At 39.2% G+C, this 27,662-nt stretch overlaps 2 protein-coding genes across 12 annotated transcripts; one reads left to right on the top strand and one right to left on the bottom strand.

Moving 5' to 3' along the window:
• On the top strand, positions 1–21,762 carry ttc36 (tetratricopeptide repeat domain 36). Of its 11 annotated transcripts, none has more exons than XM_079874462.1 (7): positions 37–93; positions 2,967–3,102; positions 8,536–8,592; positions 12,442–12,466; positions 12,708–12,903; positions 13,118–13,306; positions 20,117–20,481. In XM_079874462.1, exons 5-7 carry the CDS (start codon positions 12,798–12,800, stop codon positions 20,383–20,385), a joined length of 564 nt encoding a protein of 187 aa, XP_079730588.1. In that variant the 5' UTR covers positions 37–93; positions 2,967–3,102; positions 8,536–8,592; positions 12,442–12,466; positions 12,708–12,797; the 3' UTR covers positions 20,386–20,481. The 11 variants fall into 11 exon arrangements, with proteins under 11 accessions (XP_079730585.1, XP_079730586.1, XP_079730591.1 ...); XM_079874461.1 differs by having other exon boundaries at positions 12,648–12,903; XM_079874460.1 differs by lacking the exon at positions 2,967–3,102 and having other exon boundaries at positions 20–93.
• Positions 20,506–26,587, bottom strand: LOC307160348 (F-box only protein 40). The gene is made up of 4 exons (XM_079874400.1): positions 26,364–26,587; positions 25,901–25,925; positions 23,923–25,767; positions 20,506–21,914 (listed from the first exon to the last, which is right to left on the bottom strand). The coding sequence occupies exons 2-4, from the start codon at positions 25,901–25,903 to the stop codon at positions 21,696–21,698; spliced, it is 2,067 nt and encodes a 688-aa protein (XP_079730526.1). The 5' UTR covers positions 25,904–25,925; positions 26,364–26,587; the 3' UTR covers positions 20,506–21,695.
• Between the last annotated feature and the right edge of the window lie 1,075 nt (positions 26,588–27,662).

The following is a 27,662-nucleotide window of genomic DNA, read 5'->3' as shown; positions in this document are numbered from 1 at the left end:
AGGCCACTAGGTGGTGCTCGGGTCTGGCCAGCCGATAGACACAACACAACACGAAAGACCGGCAACGCAGCCGCTGACAAACACTGAACACATGTAAGTGTTAAAGTAATAAACTAAACGAAAAACAATAGACAACTTAGATGTGTGCGTATATGTATAGCAGGGATTTCTGTCAGGGATGGAAATGGAGTGAATATGTTTGCGTGTGTGAAAACCAGCGTGCTAATGGCGTGTGTGTGCACCCACATCGCCCAAGCAGGGAACGGAGGAACGAGGCAAGATGAAGTGTGTATGTGTGTGTGTATAAGTGCTGCGCAATCCAACAGGGACAGGTCACTCTGTCACAGTAATATTAAATTAAATTGTTATTTTTTTAAATGATGTCCTCCAAACTAGGGGTGGGCAAAAAAATCGATTCACATATGAATCGCGATTCAAACTTTACCGATTCAAAATCGATTCATAGAATTCCAAAAATCGATTCTTGGTTGTTGTTGTTTTTTTTTTTTTTTTTTTTTTTTTTTTTTGGTATTGTCCTGAAATGAGTCTAGCTTGCCATTCCCATAGATGGCGCAGCATCGAATTCACACTTGCACTACGCCTGCACACTCTTGTCATAGCCAAAAGAAGAAGTGTAGCAGAAGCGGAGCAGAAGGAAGGCTGGCTGGCTGGCTGTGTGGCGTGTCTGTTTTTATTTCGGCTCCACACAGCCTGCGTGACACGCGCGTCTCAGTGTGGCCCGAGTCGTGCGGAAAACGCGTGCATGAAATAGAACCGACGCCTATTTTTCTCGTGACACGCAAGCGTGTTGGAAGCGTTTCCAGGCAAAATAGAATGTTTATATATGTAATTTTGACACGAATATTCATATTAATAAATTACATTTTGATGTTTGAAAGTCTAGGTTTTGACAAATGCAGATATAATGTAGGCTTATTGTATTTTTTTTTAATCGATTTTCAAAAATTGCACCTGTCAATACAGAACGAAATATTCTGTAGCCTATTTTGCCGTCAATAGCCTACTCCTTAAACTACATTTAGCTGTATTGTTTGTTTGATCTGACAAAAAACAAAAAAATATTTAAGTTTTAATTTAAACTTGAATTAAATGTATTTGAAAGCTGGCCAAAGCTTGGCACTTTGCACTGTTTAGTTGCAAAAGTTTTTATGAAGACAAAGTAATATCAAACTTCATTTAATTTATTATTTCTTTTCTTTTAAATTGTATGTCTACTGCAATCACACAGGAAAAAGTCAACTACATTTACATACTGTGAATCGTTTTTTGAATCGAAAATCGATTTTGAATCGAATCTTGAGACTAAAAATCGGTATCGAATCGAATCGTGAAATTTTCTGAATCGTGCACCCCTACTCCAAACTATAGGGCCAATGCTAGATGTTTTTTTTTTTTTTTTTTTTTTTTTTACCTGGAAATAATATAAAGTACCGCTGTGCCACAGTAAAATATTACTGATAAATTGTTGCCTTAATCTAATTGGAGATTGCCGTATACTGACTCCATATCCATTCCCCCTCATAATATTTTAGCAATCATGTTTGTTACTGTTATGCTTTCGTTATGATTATTACGCACTCAAAGAGACTCTGGGTGCACGCAGAACTAGTTTTATCATGAGGATTTATTAACTCGACTCAGCAACATGAGTGTTAACTCTTCAGCAGCATAATACACACTAAACTTTTAGAGCTAATTTGCATAAACTTTACTGACAAGTGCTATAGCCAATAAGAACACAGGATACGATGTATCTGGCATGTGATTGGTTCTTAGCAGAACGTAAGAATACTACATCACATTAAGTGAAAGGAACATTCAGCTTTCAAAAGTCACATGCACAAACTAGAGCATCAATATACTATTATACTAAAGTACTAGCATATTGTATGTGTTCACACATTAATGGATTGTCACATACAAAACACAAACTGCATTGAACATTGTGAACTTTTTTTTTTATTTTTTTTTAAGGGCAGCGATCCGCCTGCACCCTTGTACAATCACAGATCCAGAATGACTCTGGGCTTTATCTGGCGTCCATATCTGGTTCTGTAAGTGACGGATTTGGGCAGATCATCAGTGTGGTCTGGTGTGTGTATAATGTCATTGTGTGGTGCACTGTTGATTGGTGTTTCACATAGCTCAACACCATCATGTCCCAAAGATATGTCGGAACTGTCCTGAGGTTCCTTCGTGTCCAGGAGGTGGTGCCTGTTTTGTCGATATTCCCATCCATCAGAAGTACGCACGTGATACGATCTCTCAGTGTCGGCTGCTCTGACGATAACAACTGGTTTCCAGTTTTTTTGACTCTGTTGTTTCTGCAACCTCTTTGCTCTGACATCCTCCCTGCTGACAACTTTTTGCAGGAGCTGCTGATTGGTATTTGGTAAGGTTGACCGCAGACGGCGACTCATCAACAGCTGAGCTGGGGACTTGAAACCATCAACAGGGCTTTTGCAATACTCCAGGAGGCTGAGGTGTGGATCACTTTTGTCAGCCTTAGCCTTTTCCAGCAACATCTTTGCAGTTTGCACAATTTTCTCTGCTAGTCCATTACTTTGCAGGTAGTATGGACTTGTGGTGGTATGCTTAAATTCCCACGTTCTTGCAAACGTCGCAAACTCACCCGAGCTGTACTGGGGGCTGTTGTCTGAGATGACAGCCTCTGGAATGCCATGTCGTGCAAAAGCAGCTTTTAGTTTGTCTATCACAGCAGTTGAGGTTGTGCTGCTGAGCTTGTCCAGCTCAAAATATCTGCTGTAGTAGTCCACTGTCACAAGATAATTCTCATTGCTCCAGGTGAACAAATCGGTAGCCACAATTTGCCATGGTCTCTGGAATTTTGTGACTGATCATAGGCTCTTTGGTGTTGGAGGGGCGATATGTGAGGCAGATTGAGCATTTCCTAACCATGTTCTCTATTTCCTTCCCCATCCCAGGCCAGAACATGATGTCACAGGCTCTCTGCTTGGTCTTCTCGATGCCTAAATGACTGGCATGTACACATGACAGCATGTCTGAACGAAGGCTTGTGGGAACGACAATCTTTTCACCTTTGAAGATTATTCCATGCAGGTACGAAAGCTCATCACGGTGGTTCCAGAACTCTGACACACTCACCGGACACTTTCTCTTTTCCTCAGGCCATCCTCTTTGTATCACTCCTTTCCGTGTCTGGCACTGTGGGTCCTTTTCAGTTTGAGCTCTGATTTCCTCCAATTTTGAGTCACTGACAGGAAGACTGCTGTACACTGTGTGCACTTGAATATCCATACCCTCACTTAGGCTTGGATCCTGGTCAGACAGCGACTTTCTGGACAATGTGTCTGCGTCAGGGATATCCTTGCCTGGTCGGTGCACAATGGTGAAATTGTATTTTTGGAGCTGAAGGATCATCCTCTGTAGCCTTGGGGGAACTGATGCCAGGGATTTCCGCATTATTAACTCAAGGGGCGTGTGGTCACTTTCAACAATGATTTGATGGCCATAGATATATTGATGGAAACGTTTGCAGCCAAATAGTATGGCAAAGAGTTCTTTCTCAATTTGAGCGTAATTGATTTCACATTCAGAGAGTGACTTTGATGCGTACGCGAAAGGTCTTCCATCCTGCAGCAGCACTGCCCTGAGCCCATACTTGGAAGCATCAACCTGTAATGTAACCTGATCTCTTTGAGAGGATCGAAATAGGCCAAGACTGGTCCTGGTATGCATGTGAGTAGCCCTTTTATTTTCTTGAAGGCTTTGTCATGCTGGGTATCCCAAACAAACTCACTTGACTCCTTTAGGAGCTGTCGCAGTGGTGCTTTGACATCAGAAAGGCCAGGTGCAAATTTGGAGAGGTAATTGATCATACCTAGCACTGTCTCGAGTACTTTGGCAGGGTCTGGCTTTACTCCCTCAGCAGTGAGGAGATGTCCAAAATAGCTCACCTCTGTAGCACAGATGATACTCTTTTCTGGATTGAGCCTGACTCCTCTCTCTCTGGAACGCTGCAGCATACCATGGAGGTGTTCATCATGTTCAGCTTTGGTCTTACCATAGATGAGAATATCATCAACAATGGCCATGAACCCGTTCAAACCATAGACTGTAAAAAAAGATGGACGACGCCCCTTCGCTCTCTTCCATTGATGAGAACTGAAGCCGCCAGAGTCCCGATATGGCGCTGACATATTGGAACTTGAGTCTGCGCAGTAGCGATCTCGGGACCAGACCTGCGCAGTAGTGAGCAGGAAGTAAAGACGCGAAATCAACGCTCCGCCCTCACTCTCGCAGAATGCACTTGGGGGAGAGTGGATTCTGCACACTTTTTAAAAAATTGATTGCAGTACGACAAGAGGCTTGTTAAAATAAAGTAAATACAATCTCCTCAGTCCTCCGAAGATCCCGAAAAAAATGTCCGTTGGTGCTTCAGTGACTACTTCGCTCGAAGAACCTGTCAATCACAGCTGTCAATCATGACGTTACACCACCGCATCACGTAACTAACTAAAAAATAACTTATTTTTGAAACAGACACTTGAACTTGCATCAGCGTGATAAAAACGACAGCAAATGAAAGAAACCACCTTTAGAAAAAAGATATTTGAAGTGTAATTTAATTGTTTAGTTGGTCTCGCGTCCCGTTGAATAACACGGGGAGGCGGGGCTTATGACCTATACTAGGACCAGTCACTGGGGGGCGATCGAGACGTTTTGGCTTCACTTTTCAGGGCTTGTGCGGCACGCTTGGTTCAAACCTTCATACATTTCATCAATTTTTCGCTGGAACTCGTCCTGGGCTGAAATCAGTCAGAAGGGAAGACGCCGGAAACGGTAACGCCCAAAAGGTGTGTTGAAAGTGGTCAGCCTTGAAGATTCCTCAGTGAGCTTATTAGCCCAATAGCCCGATCTAGCATCTAGGACACTAAAATAATGGGCACCAGCTAGCTTGGATGTTATATATTCGAGAGTAGGTCATGGGTAATGAGGTCGCTTAATGGCCTTGTTAAGGTCCCTTGGGTCCAGACAAACCCTTAGCTGACCTGTGCGTGGTTTTTCAGCCACAACCATAGAGTTAACCTATTCGGTAGGCTTGGTGACTTTAACGATGATGACATCTTGTCTTATCATGCTCTCAAGCTCCTCTTTGAGATGGCTGCATAGTGCGAGAGGAACACGTCTTGGTGGGTGGACTACTGGGGTTGCATGTGGATCTCAGTGTATGGTACACTCACCAGGAAATAGTCCAATTCTCTTGAAAACATCTGCAAACTCCTTTAAGATTGGCACTTCCTTCTGTGTTTCTGTAACTGATAGTACTAATTTGATGAGGCCAAAGTCAATGCATCCTTTTAGATCTATGATGGGGGTGCATTTGTGTCGACTACATAAAATGTCATAGCCATCTCAATGTCTTTGTGCTTGCATTTCAGGTCACATTTGCCTTTTACTGCCAGGCGTTCACCAACATAGCCAAACAAGGGGCGAGATGTCGGCTGCAGAGTGCAGAGTGTTCAGCTTGTCATACTCATACAGGGGAATGACGTTGGCAGATGATCCAGTGTCTAGCTTGAACTTGACTTCAAGTTGTTTTGGACCTATTTTAATATACACAAAAGCATGCTCTGTGTCTGAACTCTGTCTGCCCTGTGTCACCGAGTCAATAAACAGCTCTTCATACTCATCAACTTGGTCTTGTCACGGATTGCTCTGAGACTTAAGTATTATCCAAGTGCAGCTTTATTTGAAAATCCAGAATCGTAGTCATGCCAGGCAAAGGGTCAAAACACTTGCAAACAATTCACAAAGAATAACAGAGACAACGGATAGTGCTCAAACATACAATGTGACAATTATAAAACCTCGAAGAGAAATGGCAGAGAGAACATGGTATAAATAGGGTGAGACAAACAATGTAACGACACACAGGTGAATGCAATAATAATGATGAGTCCAGGCAAAGAATTTTGAGAACTGCAGTTAATGGCTGAGTGGCAAAGGTCAGAGAAAAGAGTGCCCTCTGGTGGTCAACCTGGGCACACCAGCTGGTAACTGAGACATTACCCCCCCCTCTATGGAGCGGATCCCAGACGCTCCAAAAGTCTAAAAAAACAATCTAGGAGGAAGGCGGAATGGAGGAGGATCGGGGGGCAAGGTCCATGGGTTGGGGGGCAAGGTCCATGAAGTGGAAGGGGAACTGAAGACGAAGGCAGAGCAGACAACCAGGGCGGAACTGGGAAAACGGTCCAGGCGGGCTCCGTCACCTCTGGAGTCCCGGCAGAGAACCATGGTAATGCCGGAGGGACGAACCATCTGGCCTTCTTCGCAACTGGAGTCCCGGCAGAGGACCATGGCGGTGCCGGAGGGAAAGACCAGGGAGACTCCGTTGGGTCTGGAGTCATGGCTGAGGGCCAGGGTGGTGCAGGCTGATCAGTCGGCCAGGGCGCAGCAGGCTTGGCAGGCTTCCAGGTTGGAGCAGGCGTCCAGGGCGCAGCAGGCTGGCTCTCAGGCGGCCAGGGCGGATCAGACGGTCCATCGGATGGCCAGGGTAGATCAGACGGTCCATCGGGCGGCCAGGGCGGAACAGACACCGGCTCGGGAACAGGAACAGGCACCGGCTCGGGAACAGGAACAGGCACCGGCTCGGGAACAGGAACAGACGCCGGCTCGGGAACAGGAACAGACACCGGCTCGGGAACAGGAACAGACACCGGCTCGGGAACAGGAACAGACACCGACTCGGGAACAGACACCGGCTCGGGAACAGACTAGGGCTGGACCCGAATATTAGAATATTCGGGTCCAAACCTAGTCTGTTCCAGAGCCGGTGTCTGTGGGTTGATATTCGATTTGAAAATTTGACATTCGAATATTCTGGGTTTTTTTTTTTTGTTTGTTTTTTTGCACACCTGGGATCCCCGCGAAACGGTTCTCATTCGTGCTTGAATAAGGCCAGCGACACACTGGCTGCGTGGCGTGAACGCGTCTCAGCTGCGTGGCGTGTCCGTTTTTATTTCAGCTCCCATGTTAACAGGTTGGAGTTTGCACACTGCCTGCGTGAGACACGCGTCTCAGGAGCGGCTCGAGCCACGCAGAAAAAGCGTGCATGCTAGAAATAGAACCGATGCCAAAGTATTCCAGAAACGGGAGTGTTATCTGGCTAGAGCGCAGAACAGCGGTGTTTGTATGGACCGAAGTGCATGCCTGAGCTTGTGTTTTGGGTTAAGCTGCGTTGCTTTGACATTGTGGAAAATAGAATAATAGAAACAAAATGTATTAGCCTTTTTACCCGTTATTATCAATCTAAATTAATCTCGTTTTTAATTTAACTTAATTTAGTTTTTCTTTATTTAAATTTCATTTTTATTTATTTAAATTTCGTTTTTCTTTATTTAAATTTCGTTTTTTCTTTATTTAAATTTCGATTTTCTTTATTTAAATGTCGTTTTTCTTTATTTAAGTATGATCCAAGCGCAGCTTTATTTGAAAATCCAGAATCGTAGTCATGCCAGGCAAAGGGTCAAAACACTTGCAAACAAACAACAAAGAATAACAGAGACAATGGAGAGTACTCAAACATGCAATGTGACAATTACAAAACCTCAATGAGAAATGGCAGAGAGAACATGGTATAAATAGGGTGAGACAAACAATGTAACAACAGGTGAATGCAATAATAATGATGAGTCCAGGCAAATAATTTTGGGAACTGCAGTTCATGGCTGAGTGGCAAAGGTCAGAGAAAAGAGTGCCCTCTGGTGGTCAACTTGGGCACACCAGCTGGTAACTGTGACAGGTCTGAGTTTTCTTCACTTATTGCATGGACAGTTTTCTCACAGCTGGAGCAACAGACTTTTGCAAAATGGTTTCATTTACCACATATTTTGCACACCTTTCCTTTTGCAGGACAGTGAGATCGATCAACGTGAGGTTTGTTCCCACAGTAGCCGCATCCTTTGTGGTGCACTGGGGTAGCATTTCTAGGTTGCAAATTCTCGCTGTATTTCTTTGTGTATTTAGCGTTACGTTGCTTTGGAACTGCGCCTTTTGATGTATGGCGGAAGATTGCGTGGACTGCATGTTCACGTGAAGCACTCATGCTGCTTGAAATAGTTTTTAGCTGTGCCTGCGCCAACTCATGAGATCTATCGCTTTTTCGAGCGTTAACTCGGAGCCCACATTCAAAAGTTTCTCTCTCACTTTCGGTGAATGTATCCCGAACACAATGCGATCGCGGATCATCTCTTCACTGTTTGCATAATTACAGTCCTTGACAAGCAGACGCAGGTCTGTCACAAACTGCTCAAAAGGCTCACGGTCTCCCTGCATTTTTTCATGGAATTTATAACGTGCAAATATCACATCCGCTTTGGGTTCAACGTACACCATGAAGCGGTCGTAATATGACTTTAAGATATTTGCTTCATCTGCAGACAGTGACCATGTATTAAAAATATCACGGCCCTTCTCTCCGACCCATAGAAGAAGATAACTACATTTCTCATCCTCACCCTTTCTCTTCAGGGGTCCGCTGAACATCAGCTCTGCGTGCTGTTGAAACTTGCGCCATGCTTCAGGCAGGTTAGTTGCTTCCCAGTTCATCGTGGGCATTGGAACTCCAGCGGTATCCATCCTTGTTCATATGATCCGTTCACTCTGACACCATGTTATGCTTTCGTTATGATGATTACGTATTCAAAGAGACTCTGGGTGCACGCAGAGCTAGTTTTATCATGAGGATTTATTAACTCGACTCAGACTCGCAACATGAGTGTTAACTCTTCAGCAGCATAATACAAACTAAACTTTTAGAGCTAATTTGCATAAACTTTACTGACAAGTGCTATAGCCAATAAGAAAACAGGATACGATGTATCTGGCATGTGATTGGTTCTTAGCAGAACGTAAGAATACTACAGTTACTACCATCAGCGATTTAGAATTAGAAGGGATTTGCAAATTAATCACTATTAATTGCAAAAAGATTTTAAACAGTCTGAAAAGGGGATACTTTATTAGACAGAAATCAAAAATAGCACTGAATATTAACCTGCAATCCATTGAATGAATCAAAACACGCAAATGTACGGTGACCGAGAGAGCTCAACCCGCTGCAACTGAAGAAAACACATGCAAATAGAAAAAACACCCGCAAATTAAGAAAACATCTTCATCAGTTTTACAACACATGTGTGCTCCAAATACTCACAACACAACCAAATACAGAAACGCATTGCAAAGGTTCACAACACAACCAAATACAGAAACGCATTGCAAATAGCACAGACCCCAATGGAAATGTTTCCAGGGGACCACAATAAGTGACGAACCCGGTTGGGACATGCTTATAGCTCAAAGTGTACTTTTTTTATTTTAATTTTTTTTTTAAACTTTTTTTTTTTTTGTGCAAAACATACAGAGATGACCTGTTTATGACATATGACTTTGTATGCAATATACAAAATGTATTAATATGTTTCACAAATGAGAAGAGTTAACAATGAGCTGAAAACTAAAATAAATAAATAATATAGAGAAAAAGAACATGAGGGTAAGATACTAATCTATATATTAGTTACATTCTACATATTTTGTCATGCTATGACTAAATAAGTTTCATAATAATGTTAGGTAATGCAGGGTCCAAAGATGAGAAGGCAAGTTTTAAAGTTGAGACACTCACACACAGATATAACGCATATTTTAAAACCTTCTTTATATAAAATATATATTTATTTGCAACATTTATGTTAACCGCAATAATAGATGAAAATAATGAGGAAATTAAGTTGTCTTTCGTTGCTCCCTTCATCAAGTGCGTTCCAAACGGCTACATAATGGCACACAAGCCTGCTCACTCCAAAGTCCCACTTCAAGGGCTCTGCTGTCTGCCCTTCGAAGAGAGTAAGACATAGGGATGCTCACAAGCAATAAGCATGTCCCAGCCCGGTTCGTCACTTATTGGTAGGGTTGCCAACTGTCACAAATTAGCCGGGACGTCCCGTATTTTGAATCTAATTTATTTGTCCCGTACGGGACCTCCCTTGTCCCGATTAAATAGACTGCTACGCTGATCTAACCACTGACTGATACAACAGCAACACGACACTTTAGTGATCACGAGACCGCATCATCCAATCACAGTCCATACTCATGCGCATCAGACCATACGAATAAGAGACTCTAAATTGAGAATTAATTATTCTTTTGGGACAAATTATTGTTTGATTTGCGAACAGAATCCTCTGCTGTCTGGTCGCTCCCGGTTAGATCCGGAGATTCCGGACTCGCGCTAATGGCAAATCCCTTTCACTGTCCGGCCGGGTTTTGATTTTGGCAAATCAGTTTTGGTGAATTCAAACAACGTGATTATTGTTCATGAGTCCAACATCCAGCCACGCAAGAAAACATGAAATCTTCCTGAGGGAAAAGTATGCTATTACTTTCTTTAATTTCTTTAAAGTGTAGTGTAGGCCAGTGGTTCCCAAACCTGTCCTGGAGGACCACCAACACTGCACGTTTTCTTTTTCTCCCTAGTCAAACACACCTGATTCAACTCATCAGCTCATTAACCCATGTGATAATGAGCTGATGAGTTGCATCAGGTGTGTTTGACTAGGGAGAAAAAGAAAACGTGCAGTGTTGGTGGTCCTCCAGGACAGGTTTGGGAACCACTGGTGTAGGCTATAATCTTACAAAAGCTTTCTATTTCAGATAAATGCTATTTTTTTAACTATGGTTTGTGTAATGTGACTTTTTTGTGTGACCTTAAAATTGTGTGATTGTCCCGCATTTTTATTTTCTGAAGTTGACAACCCTACTTATTGGGGTCCAGTGGAAACGTTTCCGTTGCGGTCTGTGCTATTTGCAACGCATTTCTGTATTTGGTTGTGTTGTGAACTTTTGTAGTGCGTTTCTGTATTTGGTTGTGTTGTGAGTATTTGGAGCACACATGTGTTGTGAAACTGATGAAGATGTTTTCTTAATTTGCGGGTGGTTTTTTTTCTATTTGCATGTGTTTTGTTCAGTTGCAGCGCATTGAGCTCTCTTGGCCACCGTACAAATGTCTTCTATCGTTCATGTAAAAGGTCATTTATATCCATATATCCAAAACAGTATCAAAAATGAGTATCAAAATATGGGGACACTTTTTGATGGGAGGCCTGTGCCCCACAACTTGTGAAAGGCTAAAAACTTGTGCTTCAAACTAAGGTCTTAATATCGTATTTTAGAGAACACAATGCAGGTGGACACAATAAAACTATATTGGTATAGGCATTTAACAGGAGGCAACTATATACAATAATTCAACTATTCATCTATTTTCCAAACCATTGGATGCTTTTGTCTATTAATTAACTGAATGGTTTTTAGATTGAATTTAGGTCCTCAGTGTCATCAATTGTGCAAACATGTTCAATATGTACTTGATCTTTACTTTCGTTTGCTTTTCATTCACAAAAAAAAGAGAGCAAAACTTGTGGGCTGATTCCATGGCACAGAAGTTGTTAAATTATAGGGTCTAATATTACTGATTTTTGGAAAGAAGTGAGAACTTTTAACAGCTGCAGAATCTATCTTCCATATACCTTAGATGTACTCTATGGAACAGAGTTTTGGAGACAGCATTATTGTAATCTATTCAATTGTGTACAAGATTATCTGTATAAGGTGGGCAACATGAAGGGTAATGATCCAATAGTGATTGTCACATGAGGTGTACTAAGCTATAAGCAAGCTATCTGAGAACAAAGCAAGTGGCCTAGAACATATCTGTGCTGGACATCTTAAATATCGAAGTAAGAGATTCTATAGCTGTCTGTTTTACTGGTTTTATGATTCATGGTTTGTTACCAGATTCAATGTTGTCTGTTTTGTTAGCCAGTTATAAAGGACAAATCTGGAAATGTAGGTAGTTTAGATAATTGCAGGCCCATAGCTCTAGCCAGTATTCTTTCTAAAGTTTTAGTAAATATATTGCTAAATGGGATAAATGTGTTTATTAACTCGGCAGATAATTAGTTTGATTTTAAAGACCACTGATATAGTAATAGTAAATAATTAGAGATAAAAACTCATCAGTTCATCAGTTTAATTGATGCATCCAAAGCTTTTGTAGGTATGTTGGTATGCCCACCAATACAAATAAAATGGGACAATAAAGTCTCTGCCCCTTTTGGTGTATCTAAATGATTGAAAGCCTGCAACACTGGGTGTATGATTGGGCATGTTTTAGGGAATTATGTTATGTATGCAGATGATCTTATGGTTTTTAGTCGTAGTAGTGCTGGTCTCCAACAGCTTCTAAACAGATGTTCTATGTGGAGTGCAGGAGTTAATACGTTTCAAGCTGTGTTACGAAATCTTATGTATACATTTATCTGCTGGCTAAATGTTTCCAAAAATAAAAATATTTTATTTTGTGTTCAGCACAGGAAAGAAATTCAACTTAATGGTGAGTAAATGATGACAGAATTTTCATTTTTGGATGAACTATACCTTTAAGTCGTAGGCTATGCAGTTTTACAAAGAATTTTCTTAGCTTGCCAGTTTGTAGAAAGTCTGAAGGTGCTACACACAATGACTTAGACAGAGCAGTATGTATGTCAGGCTTTTATATCCTTAACATCCCACAGACTTAATCAAACACAGACCATTTCAAAGTCCTGCTTCCACCCCCTCTTCTGATTGGCTAGTGCGGAGTGCTGGAAAGTGTTTTGCAGGGAACTCCTCTTTTTCTATAAAAATCCTCTCATTTTGGATCTTGGTCCACTCACTGGGAGGAAATGGCATCAGCTCATGACAGAGCCGTTTTACAGGCCATCTTTAACCCTACCAGCCCTTTTGGAGATATTCCTGGATTAAATCAAGAAGATGATCTAATAGATGATGGTAAGATGAAAATCCATAATCAGATGATAAATGACTAATAATGATAAACAACAGTCTCTCACTTAATGTTACATTGTGATAGATAGATAGATAGATAGATAGATAGATAGATAGATAGATAGATAGATAGATAGATAGATAGAAAAGTTTGTAGCAAAGTTTCAAATGCTACAAAGATGTGTTTGAATGTGAACACTTTCATTTCTATCTATAGACAGTGCTTTTGAGCCAGAGCTAGTGAAACAAGTGAAAGATCTGGAACTGCAGGGAGTTTCGGCTGCCGAGTCTGGAGACCTGCTCGCTTCTCTTCAGCATTTTAACCAGGCCATCAGAATCCTTCCTCAAAGGGCTTCTGCCTACAACAACCGAGCCCAGACCAAACGCCTGCAGGGAGACACGAAAGGTGATACGCCTCTTCCTCTCTCACCCAGAATCGGCTGGAAAGTTTTCCAACTTTAATTTCTACATTTAAAAAAAAAAAAAACTCAGAGACCATCAAGGAAATACATTCCAAGTACAGTACACTAGTGACAGTAAAACAACAAATTTTATTGCTGTTCACACAAATCATAGCCTACAGAGGCAGATTATCAATGAATTAAGACTTATTTTCATGCAGTTCCATGCACAATACTTGACGATGTTATGACCTTAAAGCACTTTTCATTGTACAGTGCATGATTGGTAAACTAATACATCATGACATTCACATCACATAATTAAATCCATATAGCTTTTCTGACTTAGTAATGTTAGGGGGTTAACAGTTTAGGACCCATGGACCAGATGTTTGAAAGAAGACCCGGAGTCAGAATTATAAAAAAATTGAAGAAAAGTTTTACTGAAGATAGTTTGCAGTTTCATCAGCAGAAGTTCAGCTTCAAGACTCACACAGGAGTTCGTAGGCCGCCCCGCTTACAGTTAGAAAGATCACAGCAGTTATACCACTTCCAAGGTCTAAGCTACGTCATTGCTTACAGGTTGAATGATTCTGATTGGGTAAGAAATAGATAAACATAGTCATTATCCACACATATACAGATAGACAGAAGCATATCTCCATAGATTATGCCGCTGACACTCGGACCCTGAAGTTAGGCACGTCGTGACCTTCCAGGTCACAGATTTGGGTGGCTGGGTGCCATCATGTCCCGAACAACAACTCAGTCAATCTCCAATAATGCCAGTGGTTCCTTAACCTGTAAGCAAGAAGACTAACACACACACCCAACACACATCTTTTCCAAGGTTGAATATGGCCAGGCTCTAACTATAAACAGGAGTCTCATCTCAAAACATCAAGATAACAAGTTCTTTCTCTCAGGACAGGACAATTTATTCTAAATGGAAAGTATAGGCTTTAAATGACAAATGGTCCCTTAAACTATAGACTTTAATGACCCCTATGTGTTTTAACATGTTGAAGACCTTTCTCAAACACAAAACCAGTCCCTAATTCATTTCTGGAAGCAATGGGCAAGCAATGTAAATAGTAAATAGGCAAGCAATGTTACTACATTCAAATATCAAATACAGACATTAAAGAATACATGAAAAGAACATTTCAGTAGTCACACTGGTAACTTCTATAACAAAGTAAAATCTCCAGAGAAGTCATTCAACTCATATGATATTTAGAACGAAAAAATATTGATTAATACCTTGATTATAATCACTCATCACATACACAGATGGTGGTCAACCAGAATGAGACTTTTACCGCCGCCGTTCCCGCGGCGGCAAAATTGGGATGTGTATTTGCTGCCTTTTACCGCTGAGTGGCGCTGTAATCACAGACTTTGAAAAGTGTCAGTTTATTCTCTTTATGACGTAATCTGCCGCGGCAGTAATTTGAGTTGAGGTCACAGATAAATTCAAGATAAATATTGTGGTTAAACGAATTCAAATTCATTAAATTCAAACAAAGTAGACACACGTTAACATTGTGTGCCCAGTTTTTCTATAATTTAGAAAGGCTATGTCAATAGGTTACTTGTCATTTTCTTCGTGTTATTTTAATGTGTTTGTAGATTTATTAACTGAAACATAACAGTGAAATAAATTAAAATAATTTACCGTGAAATTAAAACATTTTCAGGACTTGCAGCTCCTAACCGATGTAGTCGGTTTAAGCATTCTTTGTTATATTCAGAACTAAATATAGCCTTACATGTTACAAACTTTTAAAACAGAGAAAATAGTAGACGTTGGCGATTCAGACGGTAGCTCTGTGGTCAAAGCATTAACAAGAGCCTCTCGGAGCTTCAAACGATCTAAGATCGAATCTCAGTGTAGCCGACAGTGTTGTTGATGCTTAAATATGTATCTGTTTATTAAAGTCAATCATCTTGTTTAATTATCAATTGTACATTACAACATAAATTTGCTACATTCCCGCTGCAAAGACGACACATCTGATGAAGAAAGACTGTCAGTCGATCGCACCAGAAAATGAAGATGATGAAGCTCGTCTTTAATCTGCTAAATTATTTTTTTGTGTGTGTGTGAATCATTCACGAGATTGAGATGACTGACAGTATACCCGGCCATATCAACGGAAGACATTTTTCAAAACAGATCGAACAAATCAGAAAAATACTTTCAATACAGTATTGCTTTCAATTAAAAAATAAACAATGAAAATGTAAAATAAAAATAAAATTAATTAAGTTTGAAAACCCATCGCACATTTTAAGATATGAATAAAGTGTCGGGACAGTTTATTTATTTAAACAGGGTTGCATCGATAGAGTTTATTCCCTTTGTGATGCAAAATAAGAAACACAGAATCTTAGGCCTATTCTTGCAACATTTTAAATTTCTATTGTCAAAGAAATTGCAGCTAAATTAAAAAATTAAAACGGTACAAAACGGAAAAAGTTCAAAGCAACATAAATTAAGAACAGGCGTTTTTCTTTGCCTCTCTCGCGCTGGATATTTTTTTAGTAAGTTTGGTCTCCCTCACTGCGCGCGGTGGGTCTTTCTCGAAATTAAGCATTTCAGCGTAAAAAAACACCATACAGCTGATAATACTGTATATGTCGCTGTGTGTCATCCACACAAATCACGAAAGAAAAAACTGTAACAAATAGCTTTTGTTCCTTCAAAGATACAACATGCCTTGCTGAATTCACCTTACAATAAAACGAGGTGGGTCGCCAATAAAAGAGCTCTGTATCTGCTAAATTTAAATTGTTTGTGGAAAACCTATACAATCAATAAAACTACAATATATAATTTAATAAGATATAGGGCCTACTGTACATAGGCTATGGACTTTTGGAGATTTTGAGATTAATCCTTAAAAGAATTTTGCCTTTGCCTGCTCATCAGGCTGGCTCCGACACCATGAAAGACGGAACATTAACACCTCTGTCCTGCACCCCCACGATAAAGCAAAGTATTGCCTTCTCCAAACCCCCCACAGGCTAGCTGAGTTTGCAAAACAAAACAAAGAGTTTGCCACTCGTCGTGCCAAACAAATTATAAACTTCAATATTTAATTCAAAACAATCTCAAAACGCTTTGTGACATTTTGAAAAGCCGTGGATGCATTACTGCCACTGGAACCATGAACGCAACAGAATACTGGTTCTGATTTTATTGTTTGTCGTTTAAACGTCATATATATGAATTATTATAGGCTACAGAAGTAAAGTCATTGTATAATATTTGTTCCTTAGTGTAAAATGGAAATGCATGGCGATTTTATTTTGTAAATAGGCAAAAAAAATGTTTTAGAAGACAAATCTCTCTGCATCAACAATAGACTATAAAATGCATTAATAGGCTAATATAAAAACACCAGTAGTCCAAGTTAGTTCGGGATTCGAACCCGTGTCATCTAAATGATCGTAACGTAAGTTCAACCACTCGGCCACTATTCACTCGTTGCGATATGGCCTAACGTTCCAGTGTGTGTTCGCTCACACGAGCGAGAAGCGCTCTTCATTCAAATGAACGCGCCGCCGCATTTGTTGAACACTAATTCAACATGCCAGAATAAAACCTGGCTTTAGAACAATGCATAGTGCCACTCGTCGTGGTGTGCCAAAAAATTACAATAATTTAGTTTAATTTATTTCAGTGTTAATGTTTGAGTTAAAAAATCCTCTACAAATTAAATTAACCCAAAGTCGGCTATAAGAGTCCTTTAGGCTACGTAAAAAAGTAAAAGGTTTACAGTCTTAACATTTAGGCTACTTTGCTTAAATTCGATACATTTATTTTCAGTAGGGCCTAATACATTTGTAGGGATGTAATTTCAGTATGCTTTACCAACGCTATGTATTCAATTAAAGTTCCAAGAGGTCTGGTCTCTATATTTCCTTCCCAGCTGACACTAATATGCAAGTGCACAGCAAAAATCACAACTTGTGCTTGCTGCGAACGCAAGTTATTTAAGGTGTCTCAACTGTACACAGTCTACAGTGTGAATTCGTTACAAGGTTTCATTTAATTACATTAACGTGCAGCAATTTGTACAAATAGAGTCTATAGGCCTACTATACTGTTGTAGACATTAAATAATCTCATTTAGTATCATATTTGTTAAAATATTATAATGTTGTTTTTTCAATCTATGTTGAATATGAAAAGTGAACAGCATGAGTAAGATAAGATGCATTATATCGAGAGATGGATATGGAGTGGGTCAGACATGATTTTGACCACTTCATTAAGTTTTGTTTAGTAGAAACCTTTTTTTAAAGTGAATTTCGTTTTCTATAAATTGTATCTTAATTTTAATCATTTTTTCATCACCCAATTGTCTGGATTCAATAAGTAAGAGAAGCAAACAGACACTAATCATAGAGGCGCCCGTGAGGTCACTTGCATTGCACGTCAGCTGGAGCGCATCTCATCCTCCTAATTTAACGAAACTCAGCGTATGCCTCACACAGACATGATAAATACATCAAATACACAAAGCTTGAAATGTCTTCAAACGAAATAATTTAAAACGAAAAAGAAAAAGGCTACTCTCTGATTATGTCTTTGTGCATTTCTCTCTAGGTGCGTTCACTACAAATATGGCGATCGTCAACTTCATCTTTGCAGTCGACACTGTCAGAAAACACTAGTTCATTGATAAAAATCATATGAAGACAAGGCATATATTAAGTTATTTTAGCTGTTATGAGAAAAATAAATCTAACAAAACCTAAAATCTAAATCTAATAAATAAAATAAAAAAATATTAACGCCAATTCAACATGCCAGAATAAAACCTGATTTTTGAACAATGCGTAACGCCACTCGGCCTGGTGTGCCAAAACACTACATTTTAAACTTCAATGTTTAATTCAAAACAATCTCAAAACGCGTTGTGAATTTTTTTTAAAGCCTAGTAGTCTATATACATTAAGGGCATTGAAACCAGGATCTTAACTAAAACGTGTTCCGCGTAATCTCTCAAAAATTATGCCACACTACTCCATGTAATTTTTTTTTTTTTTAAGGACTGCTTTTGAAATCACTATAAATTACTGTGCAATTGTATCGCTCACGAGAGCTCTTCGTTTATCTAATTCCTCAATAGAATAGTAAAAATATTCAGCGTCATTGCTCCTAACATCGTCTCTATTTTTAACTTTTGATTCTATTTTTTTAGCTGTAAAATTGATTCTATCTTTGGTTCTATTCTGTTGTAGCCTAATAGGCCTATTTATATATATGAAAAATATGCCTATTATTTAACCCACTTACATTTTAAAATACGGCAATTGCTGCTGTTTTGCACAATGTCCCTTTGCGCCACCTGGCGGTCATTTCGGGAACGACTTTGAAATGCGGCTGGTTTATTTTCGCCGCGGTAATTTCGCCGCGGCGGCTGGCGCGGCGGTAATAGGCATTCTGGTTGACCACCATCTGTACATTGAAGCAGCAGTGGATTCCAATCCACTCCCTTCAGTAAACTTGCTCGAGTCTCGTGAAAAGCGAGTCATGATAGAGTTCAAAGACTTGTAAAAGCCAGCTAAAATTGTTTGGTTGCTTCACCAAATGTGTTTGTCACGTTTAGTCACTCTTAAAAATAAAGATTATTTATTGACATTGATGGATCCGTAAAGACCATTTAACATCCATGGAAACTTTCCATTCCACAAGAGGTTCTTTAGATTTTTAAAATATTCTTCACACTAAGAAAAAAATGGTTATTTTAAGAACTGTTCACTAAAAGGTTCTTTGAAGAACCAAAAATGGCTCTTCTATGGCATTGCTGCGATAACAAACTTTAGGAACCTTTATTTTTGACCTTTTAGTGCCACTAACCAGACATTTTGTTTCAGAACTGCAGCCATACATACAACTTTCAACATAATAAAACATTGCCAGATACACATCGTTTCACGTGTTAGTATACTCACTTTTTCCCACCAATAAGACTGGGTTTTTAAATGTTTAAGCTTGTTTCCATCATGTAATAAAAAAAAGTAAATGCAACAATTACCTGCACAATTTTGACTTTTATTTATAAAATGGGGGTTAACATCTTGCAATTCTCTGTTTTTATCTCTCAATGTGGAGGGTAAAAGTCAGATTTGCATGATATAAACTCAGAATTGCAAGGGGGGAAAAGTCAGAATTGTGATATAAAAAGTCACAGTTGTCTTTTTTTTTATTAATTAATTATTCTGTGGCAGAAGTAAGCTTTCATATAAAAGATCTAGGCCTGGTTTCACAGACAATGCTTAGATTAAGCCAACCTGATCTCACTGCAATTCGTAAAAAATTTACAAGGTGGCTAATTCGTACACATTCATACGACCTCACTTTTCTAAATCGTACATATTTTACGAGTTGCCCATTTCATATGAATTCGTACGAATTTAGACATATCATACAAATTTGTACGACTGAGGTTGTACGAATTTGTACGAATTAGCCATCTTTTACTCACTTGTACAAATTTGAATGAATAGGTTGTGAGATAGCATTGGATTAATTCAGGATTAGGCCTTAGTTCATTTGGGATATTTAAGTAGCTTTAATAAACGTGCCTTAGAAAAAAAAAAAAAAATTACTGATGTGCATCTTGAGACAAAACTATGGCACTGACATATTTTAAGATATGTCAGTGCAAGTTGCTTTCAGTTAAAACAGCTCAAACATTTTAGTCAGGGACTAGGCTTAAGCCTTGTCTGTGAAACCAGGGGGTAATTTTGGGTTTCATGCAAGAAATCTCACTTAACTGATCTATAACCTATCTCAGGTGCAGTTGAAGATCTGGAGCGTGCCATCACTCTCAGCGGCGGCGTTGGGCGATCGGCCTGCCAGGCTCTGGTCCAGCACGGGCTTCTTCTCAGGTTGTCAGGTCGTGATGAGGAGGCTCGGGTGGACTTTGAGAGAGCAGCGGCTCTAGGAAGTGAGTTTGCCAAGCAGCAGGCTGTGATCCTGAACCCCTACGCTGCCCTATGTAACCGCATGCTGTCAGAGGTCATCAATAAACTACGCAACCCAGAAATGTCAGAGATGCAATAGAGATTTAGCAACATACTCATAAATACTGTATATTCATTGTATTGAAACAAAGGCATTTGTTTATTAACATTGTATTTTAACTGGTTTTCAAAGCTAGCACTGTGGTGTCAAAGGTCAAAGCTTTTTCAGGTGACTGTCACTTTGGGGGATATGGGGAATGCAAAAAATAAAAATATTTCTGTGTCTAAAATACAGCCTATATATGACTAATGAGAAAAAAATCTTTCAGGATTTTGCAACACCTAAAATTATGAGAGCACTGCATGGAGGAAGAGATGAATAAACTTTATGATGGGAATTTATGTCTTTGTAATAAAAATAAACTTATCTAAAGATAATAAAAACAGTTATAACATAAAATGGAGAAATATTTAAGATCACTAATCAAATAAGTGATTCCTTTCTACTGATTCTCAAATCATGCTAAAAAAAGATGATCAGATTGGTAAAGCTTTACAATAACACATTTGTTAATGTTAGTCAACTACATTAGTTTACATGAAGTACTACAGTACTTTTACAGCATTTGTTAAATCAAAAATTGTGTTTTTTATGTTAGTTAATGCACTCTGAACAAACAGTGACCAGTTGTATTTTTATTAACCAACATTAACAAAGATGAATAAATGCTGTAAAATTATATTGCTCATAGTCAGTTCATGTTAGTTAATATATTAACAAATGAGACCTTTTTGTAAAATGTTAACATCTAATTTTACACACACTCGAGTGCTCCTGTCATTAAACCGAATGTAGGACAAACCAAAGACATTCTGATTGTCATGTTAATATTTGTAAACTTATCATATTATGATAGTATAATTTGTAATGAAACAAAGGTATTGAATTCAAAATAAAAGCTTTTTCACTATCCCACTGTAAATGCATTTGTAGTATTACGGTTATTTTGTAGCCTTTATGACAGTGTGTTTTTTTTTTTTTTTAGCCAGTAGAGGTCAGCAAATATCTGTCTGGATAGTCCACTAAAAAAAAAAAAAAAAGAAAAAAAAATCTGCATAATTTACTCACTCTCATGTTGTTCCAGACTTCTATGGCTTTGTTTCTTCTGTGGAACATAAAATAAGTTATTTTGAAGAATGAAGAATGTTGGTTACCAATCAGTTTTGTTACCACAAACTTTCAGTGTATAGACAAATAATAAAAAATAAAAAATAAATTTTTTTGAGTGAACTGTCCCTTTGACTATAACAATTGACTATAACAATTTTATCTAGACTAATTTGATGAGGTTAGTGCATGCAGCATGCGTTTATATTATACATCCACAGCTTGTGCCACACAGCCGTCTCTTATTCTCTGTGTGCCTTGACAGTAGTGAGGACACTATTGACTAGAGTCTGAAACTCTCCTCTTCTCTCCTGGAGATCTGTCATGCTGGGTAATGCCACAGGTTCACTTCGAATCTCCTTCTGATAGAAAGGACAGACCTTCAGGTGCTCTGCCATAGAGGGCATGTCTTCAAAGCACCATTTATCCACTGGAGAGAACACACTGCTAAACTCCCATACCTACATGGAGATGAGAAGGGTCCCATATAAATCAGTGCAATTTCAGTAAGGCTTTGTAATGACTGAAAACTGGTCATAAAAATATTCGGACACTTAAGCATCACTTATGTCATTGCATTAAAATAAATCCAACCAAAGGTTGTTTTTTTTTTTTTTTTTTTTTTTATATACTTTTCAGGCAAAACATTCTCACACATCCACACACAAAAGATGTTAAATGATACAACTATGGTACTGTACAAAATTAAGTGCATGCCACTTTAAAGGACAAGTTCGGTATTTTACACATAAAGCCCTGTTTACAGATCGTTTCTGATGAAATAGAACGGTTAAGATTAAACTTTTGACAGATGCTGCTGTCGCGAGAATTTTAGGTTTATTTCGCTTCCCACCCCCCCTCAAGAATGGTAGTCTATGTGCACTGGAACAATCCTTCCTAAAACGCATTAAACTTTCATTTAAAAATAGATGAAACTCACCGAGTGGTCAGGGGTGTTCACTGATATGCTCATACAAAAATCGCTGCAAAAGATGCTTTCCAACAGGTGTTTTACCATTCGTTGTAAAACTGTGGATCTATTTTTCCAAACGTCTCACACCCGTAGATTCTTCCGTTGAGAGCTTGAATAATAGACACTCCAGCCCAGTTGGTGGCGATAATGCACATTTGCCAATTGCAAGCAAACCACTGGCATTTCACTGAATACACAGAAGAAGCAGAAGAAGAAGCGGCGGAGTAATACCGTACCTCACACAGCACATTCAATGCAAGTCAATGGAGTTGGACAAAAACTATGATAAAACCTGTTGGAAAGCATCTTTTGCGGCGATTTTTGTATGAGCATATCAGTGAACACCTCTGACCACTCGGTGAGTTTCATCTCTTTTTAAATGAAAGTTTAATGCGTTTTAGGAAGGATTGTTCCAGTGCACATAGACTACCATTCTTGAGGGGGGAGGGGAAAGCTAAATAAACCTAAAATTCTCGCGACAGCAGCATCTATCAAAAGTTTAATCTTAACCGTTCTATTTCATCAGAAACGATCTGTAAACAGGGCTTTATGTGTAAAATACCGAACTTGTCCTTTAAGTAATGTTTTTTTTTTTTTCATTGAAATTACAAGGGCTAAATATATCTATGTGCCTATCCAGTGACGTTTATGAACATATCAATATGGTGATCAGTATTCCACAGTGCTATTCTCATTGGCTTTCCACAATGCAGGTTACACCCCCTACTGGTTAAACACTGAGATCAATTGCTTCCAAAACAATGAGCTAAGAGAGAGAGAGTGACCACCTGTCATCCAAAATCAAACCTTTACGAGTGTATAGCTGACTGACATGGAGCCAGAGAGAGTAAAATGACCCATGTACGCCCTCTCTGACCCACATGCTTCAGAGAATAGATAACAGAGCACCAACGTACTTAGAATGTTTATCATGCCCTGCAACACCGCTAATGTTCCTGGAATAAAATTAGACAGGGATGGAAAGATTTTTTTCTTTTTTTCATATTGGTTTGTGACTGTGCACATGATTTTGAGACTTATGGGAATCTTTTTTATGAATAATTTAATGCATAATACAAAATTAAACAATACTGATAATAATATGACTTCTTCACATAAACTATAACTCACATGAACTGGAATACAGTGCATAAATCATAAATAAAACCTTAATATATCCATTTGAGAATGTTGTGTATATGTTCTTATTAGGTTATTGCACACACACACACACACACACACACACACACAAAATACCAGCAATGCTTTAGTATGAGGTTATACAATAAAATCTAAAATGAACGTTCCCAGAAAGTTTGGAACTTGGAATTTTTGGAAGAAATAACCAAAGCGAAACCATGCACTATTGTTTGGGGAACGTTCTTTGTTTGCTGGGTTTATGGTGTAAAGCAGCTTAAAGATTTTTTTTTATGCTTTTGAACTCTTCTAGGAATTGGTTGAAGAGTATCGACTGATGATATGAGCAAGGCATTTACCTTTTTCCGGGCCCTCCAGGTGAATCCACCATGAGAGTATGTCTTTTTCTCCCATTTGAGGTACACCATACCCTTTTGCTGAAGAACTGTGCTGCACACCTCCCTCATTAACTCGGAAACTTGAGATAGACGACCCAAAGACACACTATCCAGGTAACTCACAATGTGTTGTAAAAGCTCAAAAGGAAGTCTGCTCAGAGAATCCAAATTCCTTGCTCGTTTGCGTTCACTGTTAGTGATTCTTACTCCTTTGTAAAGTGATGGTGCCACCTCTGGTTGTAAGATGAAAGTGCTAAGATCTGTGTCATAGCTCACTGTAGCCTGATATTTAGATGGACGAAATTTCTTCTGGCTGAAGGAGCAACCAAGGTAAGCCAGTGGGCACCGCTGTAAAAACCAGCCTGTAAGACATGACTGAATGTCTCCATGCACGTTCTTAAAATGCCAGGGGTATTCATCACGCCTGAAGGCATGACAGCACAGGTAAGTAAAGGCTGAGCAGGATTTGTTGTGTCTCCTAGTCACACATTCGGTCTGAATCTGCACATGTAGGTTTTGCGGCTGGTCCTCAACAACATCGGCCAAAGATGCATCACTTTTGAATGGAGCAGAATGAAAGTCATAGGTCTGGGTGCCACAGTCAACATATAGCCCGTCAATTCCAACAGACTCGCATATCTGATGACCTTTTAGTTCTCTTTCTAGTGCACACAGCAGTGTTGCCTCTATCTCATTCGCCTTTGGGAGCTCTTCAATACCAATGCCTAAATCAGATGTGTCCACATTCTGGTGTGTCTTCTTAACCATCTTTGATGGATCCTTGAGGTGGCTTCGCTTGGCTCTGTAGCTGGTTGGAAAGTTGAAAGAATGTATGGTTTGAACTTCAATGGGCTCTAAATTACCATAAACAAAATCTTTCTCTTTAGGTGTGCAAGCAGCCAGCTGACCAAAGTTGATAAGCATGCATCCGTTGTGCACCAGATACATATTATACTCGGCCACGTTGACTTCTTTACTGAGTCTCTCAAGAACGCCATCTTGCCAAGGAGCTAAACCTGTTCTGGAAATGTCATCGTGGGAATTCTGAGGGGTCACTTTTGGGTCTTCCTTATCCTTAACCTGACAACTTTTATCATCTAAATTCTTCACAGTTTGCTTGCATCCTTCCTTCTCCTTCACAAACATTCTCTCCCACTTCCCATAATTATCCAAGCAGGCCACATCTTTACTCTTAGCAAGGGCCAGCCTCTCCTCTTGGGTTAGTTCTTGTCCTTCTTCCCCATTAAGACTATTCTCCAACATTTCTTCCGGGTGTAAGTTCGGAGACTCCCAGTGCTCTGGATCAACACCTCCAACAGCTCCATCCAGTTGAACTTCAGGCTCCTCCATCTTGTCTATCAACTCAGGGAAGAGTGTCTTCATCTGAATTGAGCTAAACAAAAGCTTCTGATCTCTAAGGGCCATAGCAAGGTCTAACTGACTCATGCAGTTTGGATCCTGGACGGCATTTCTGTAGAAGGTGGTATCGGTCTCGTTCACAGGCCATCGGTTCCATTCCAGGGTACAAGTGATCACACTGGCAGGACACACTTCTAGGTGATGGGCAATTTTTTGACGAGTCATGGTCATGGGACAGCCATAGCCAGAGTTGAGGCAGTGTACAATTTCCATAGGGCAGAGAAGACGATGCTCATCCTCTTTACAAATATGGAAGGCTGCGCCACATTTCAGCCGGCAGGAAATGAAGACACATGACATTGAGGTGTCTATAGGAATCGTGCAGTGCTGGTTATGACATTTTTCACAGTGTGCATGAAGACCTGAGCTGGTGGTCCTATTCTTGCCCTGAAGGTGACAATCCAAAACATGTATTTGTGGCCAACAAGATAACCACATTATTGTACTTGCATTGTTTAATACATAACATTAGCTTGTTTGAAAGCAGAAGTGTATGACAACTTTAAAACTTGAAGCTTACCATTCTTGTGTTTGAAAATAAGACTCTGAAAAGAGACAAGGGAATAGATGCTGAAAGTAAAAAAGTGTCTGAAATGTTCCAGTGTTGCTACTGTCTAGACTATTATTGACTTGTCTTTCAAGACTAGACACAACATAAGACCACATGCAAAAACAATTCTTAGACAATACCAAATAAATATTTACATATCAGACGCTTTCCAGAAGAGTGGGCACAACCTAAACATTTGAGCTATTTGACTATAAAACAATAGCAGAACGCCTAAGAAAACTGTTTATAATAACCATGCACCTTCAAACACTGCATCAGACAACCTTTTAATTTAAAACAGTAAACAGGTTTACCCATTGTTATGACAATACATGTGCACAATTATTCTTCACTGAGAGAGAGCAGTAACACTCATAGACATCTTTGTCATTGTTAAGGTTGTCAAGCATAAATACAGGTCAGCCTCACTTACCCCTGGCTCCCCTGATGAAGCTAGCACAACTTGTGTTTCTTTAAAGTCGTGGCCCTAATGGTTAGAGAATCAGTCTGATAACCTGAAGGTTGCGGGTTCGATTCTCAATACCGGCAGGAAATGACTGAGGTGCCCTTGAGCAAGGCACCTAACCCCCAGTCGCTCCCCGGGTGCCACACTGGCTGCCCACTGCTCTGTGTGTGTGTGTCCACCGTTTGCAGTGTGTGTGTGTTCACTTCAGTGTGTGTGTTCACTTGTAAATACCTCTCCTGTGTTCAGCTGTTATAAATAGACAAAGAGGCAAGTAAGACTAAGCATTTGAGAAACATAGGTACATTACATCACACACAATCACTGTCATTTGAATATTGGGCAAACTGATTGTCAAGAATGATCAATAGCTCTGAATTACCACATAACAATGAGGACAATAGTTGTTTATTTACTGAGTTTTGGATTGGTGAGCAAATATGAGTGAATTGATAACAGGAGGTTAATATCCATAAATAGCAAATATATTCAAAGAAAAAGAAAATCAATGCCTTTGCTATAACTGTATACACTCTTCTGAGCAATATGTTGCTGAATTATAAAACACAAAATAATGATCATATTAAACATACTGTCCACTAGGTGTCAGTACAGCCCTATGATGTAAATTATGGAATATCACAGGATACATTTTTAGCCTGAAGATATTGCTCATGAACTGATATAGAAATGAGCAGGAAGCATTAGAATGCGAGGAACATATATCTGACCATATTATTATGTATTTAACTCACATTGTTTAACTCAAACTAATTAGTTTTATTTATTTAATTATTTAAAAAAAAAATCACTCAAAATGTGGTATTATTTGATTTATAATTTCAGTGCTTTTTAATTATGTCCAAAAACTAGTTGTGTCTACAAAACAACAATGACCTTATTAGCATCCTTGGAGTATAAAAATGAATTAATCAGATGTCGGATCTGAAGTGAAGTCAGTCAATAAAATGAAAACTGCTGATGCCTCAATGAAAATTTTGGTCGATGAGTTTCTCACTTTCATTCAACCTGAAGAAAAAAACAAGGCCCATGTATGCAGGTGTTTACGATCATATAAATTTAGCCCATCAACAACAAATCTGAATCCAGTCTCATGTTATTAATGTCAAAAAGTAATTAAAGCCACCTTGCAATGATGTCTTAACTGCTAATACTACTTAATGAGGAAAGGGATTTTATAGGTTCCCCCGGGACATAAAACTTTGTCTAATTTTGCTACATTAATGAAGAAAGTTTTAATCAGGACAA

This window comes from Squalius cephalus, assembly GCF_949319135.1.
Source record: "Squalius cephalus genome assembly, chromosome: 6".
Taxonomy (NCBI): Eukaryota; Metazoa; Chordata; class Actinopteri; order Cypriniformes; family Leuciscidae; genus Squalius; species Squalius cephalus.
The sequence above is the reverse complement of the archived record's forward strand: the minus strand, read 5'-3'. Positions and strand labels throughout refer to the sequence as shown.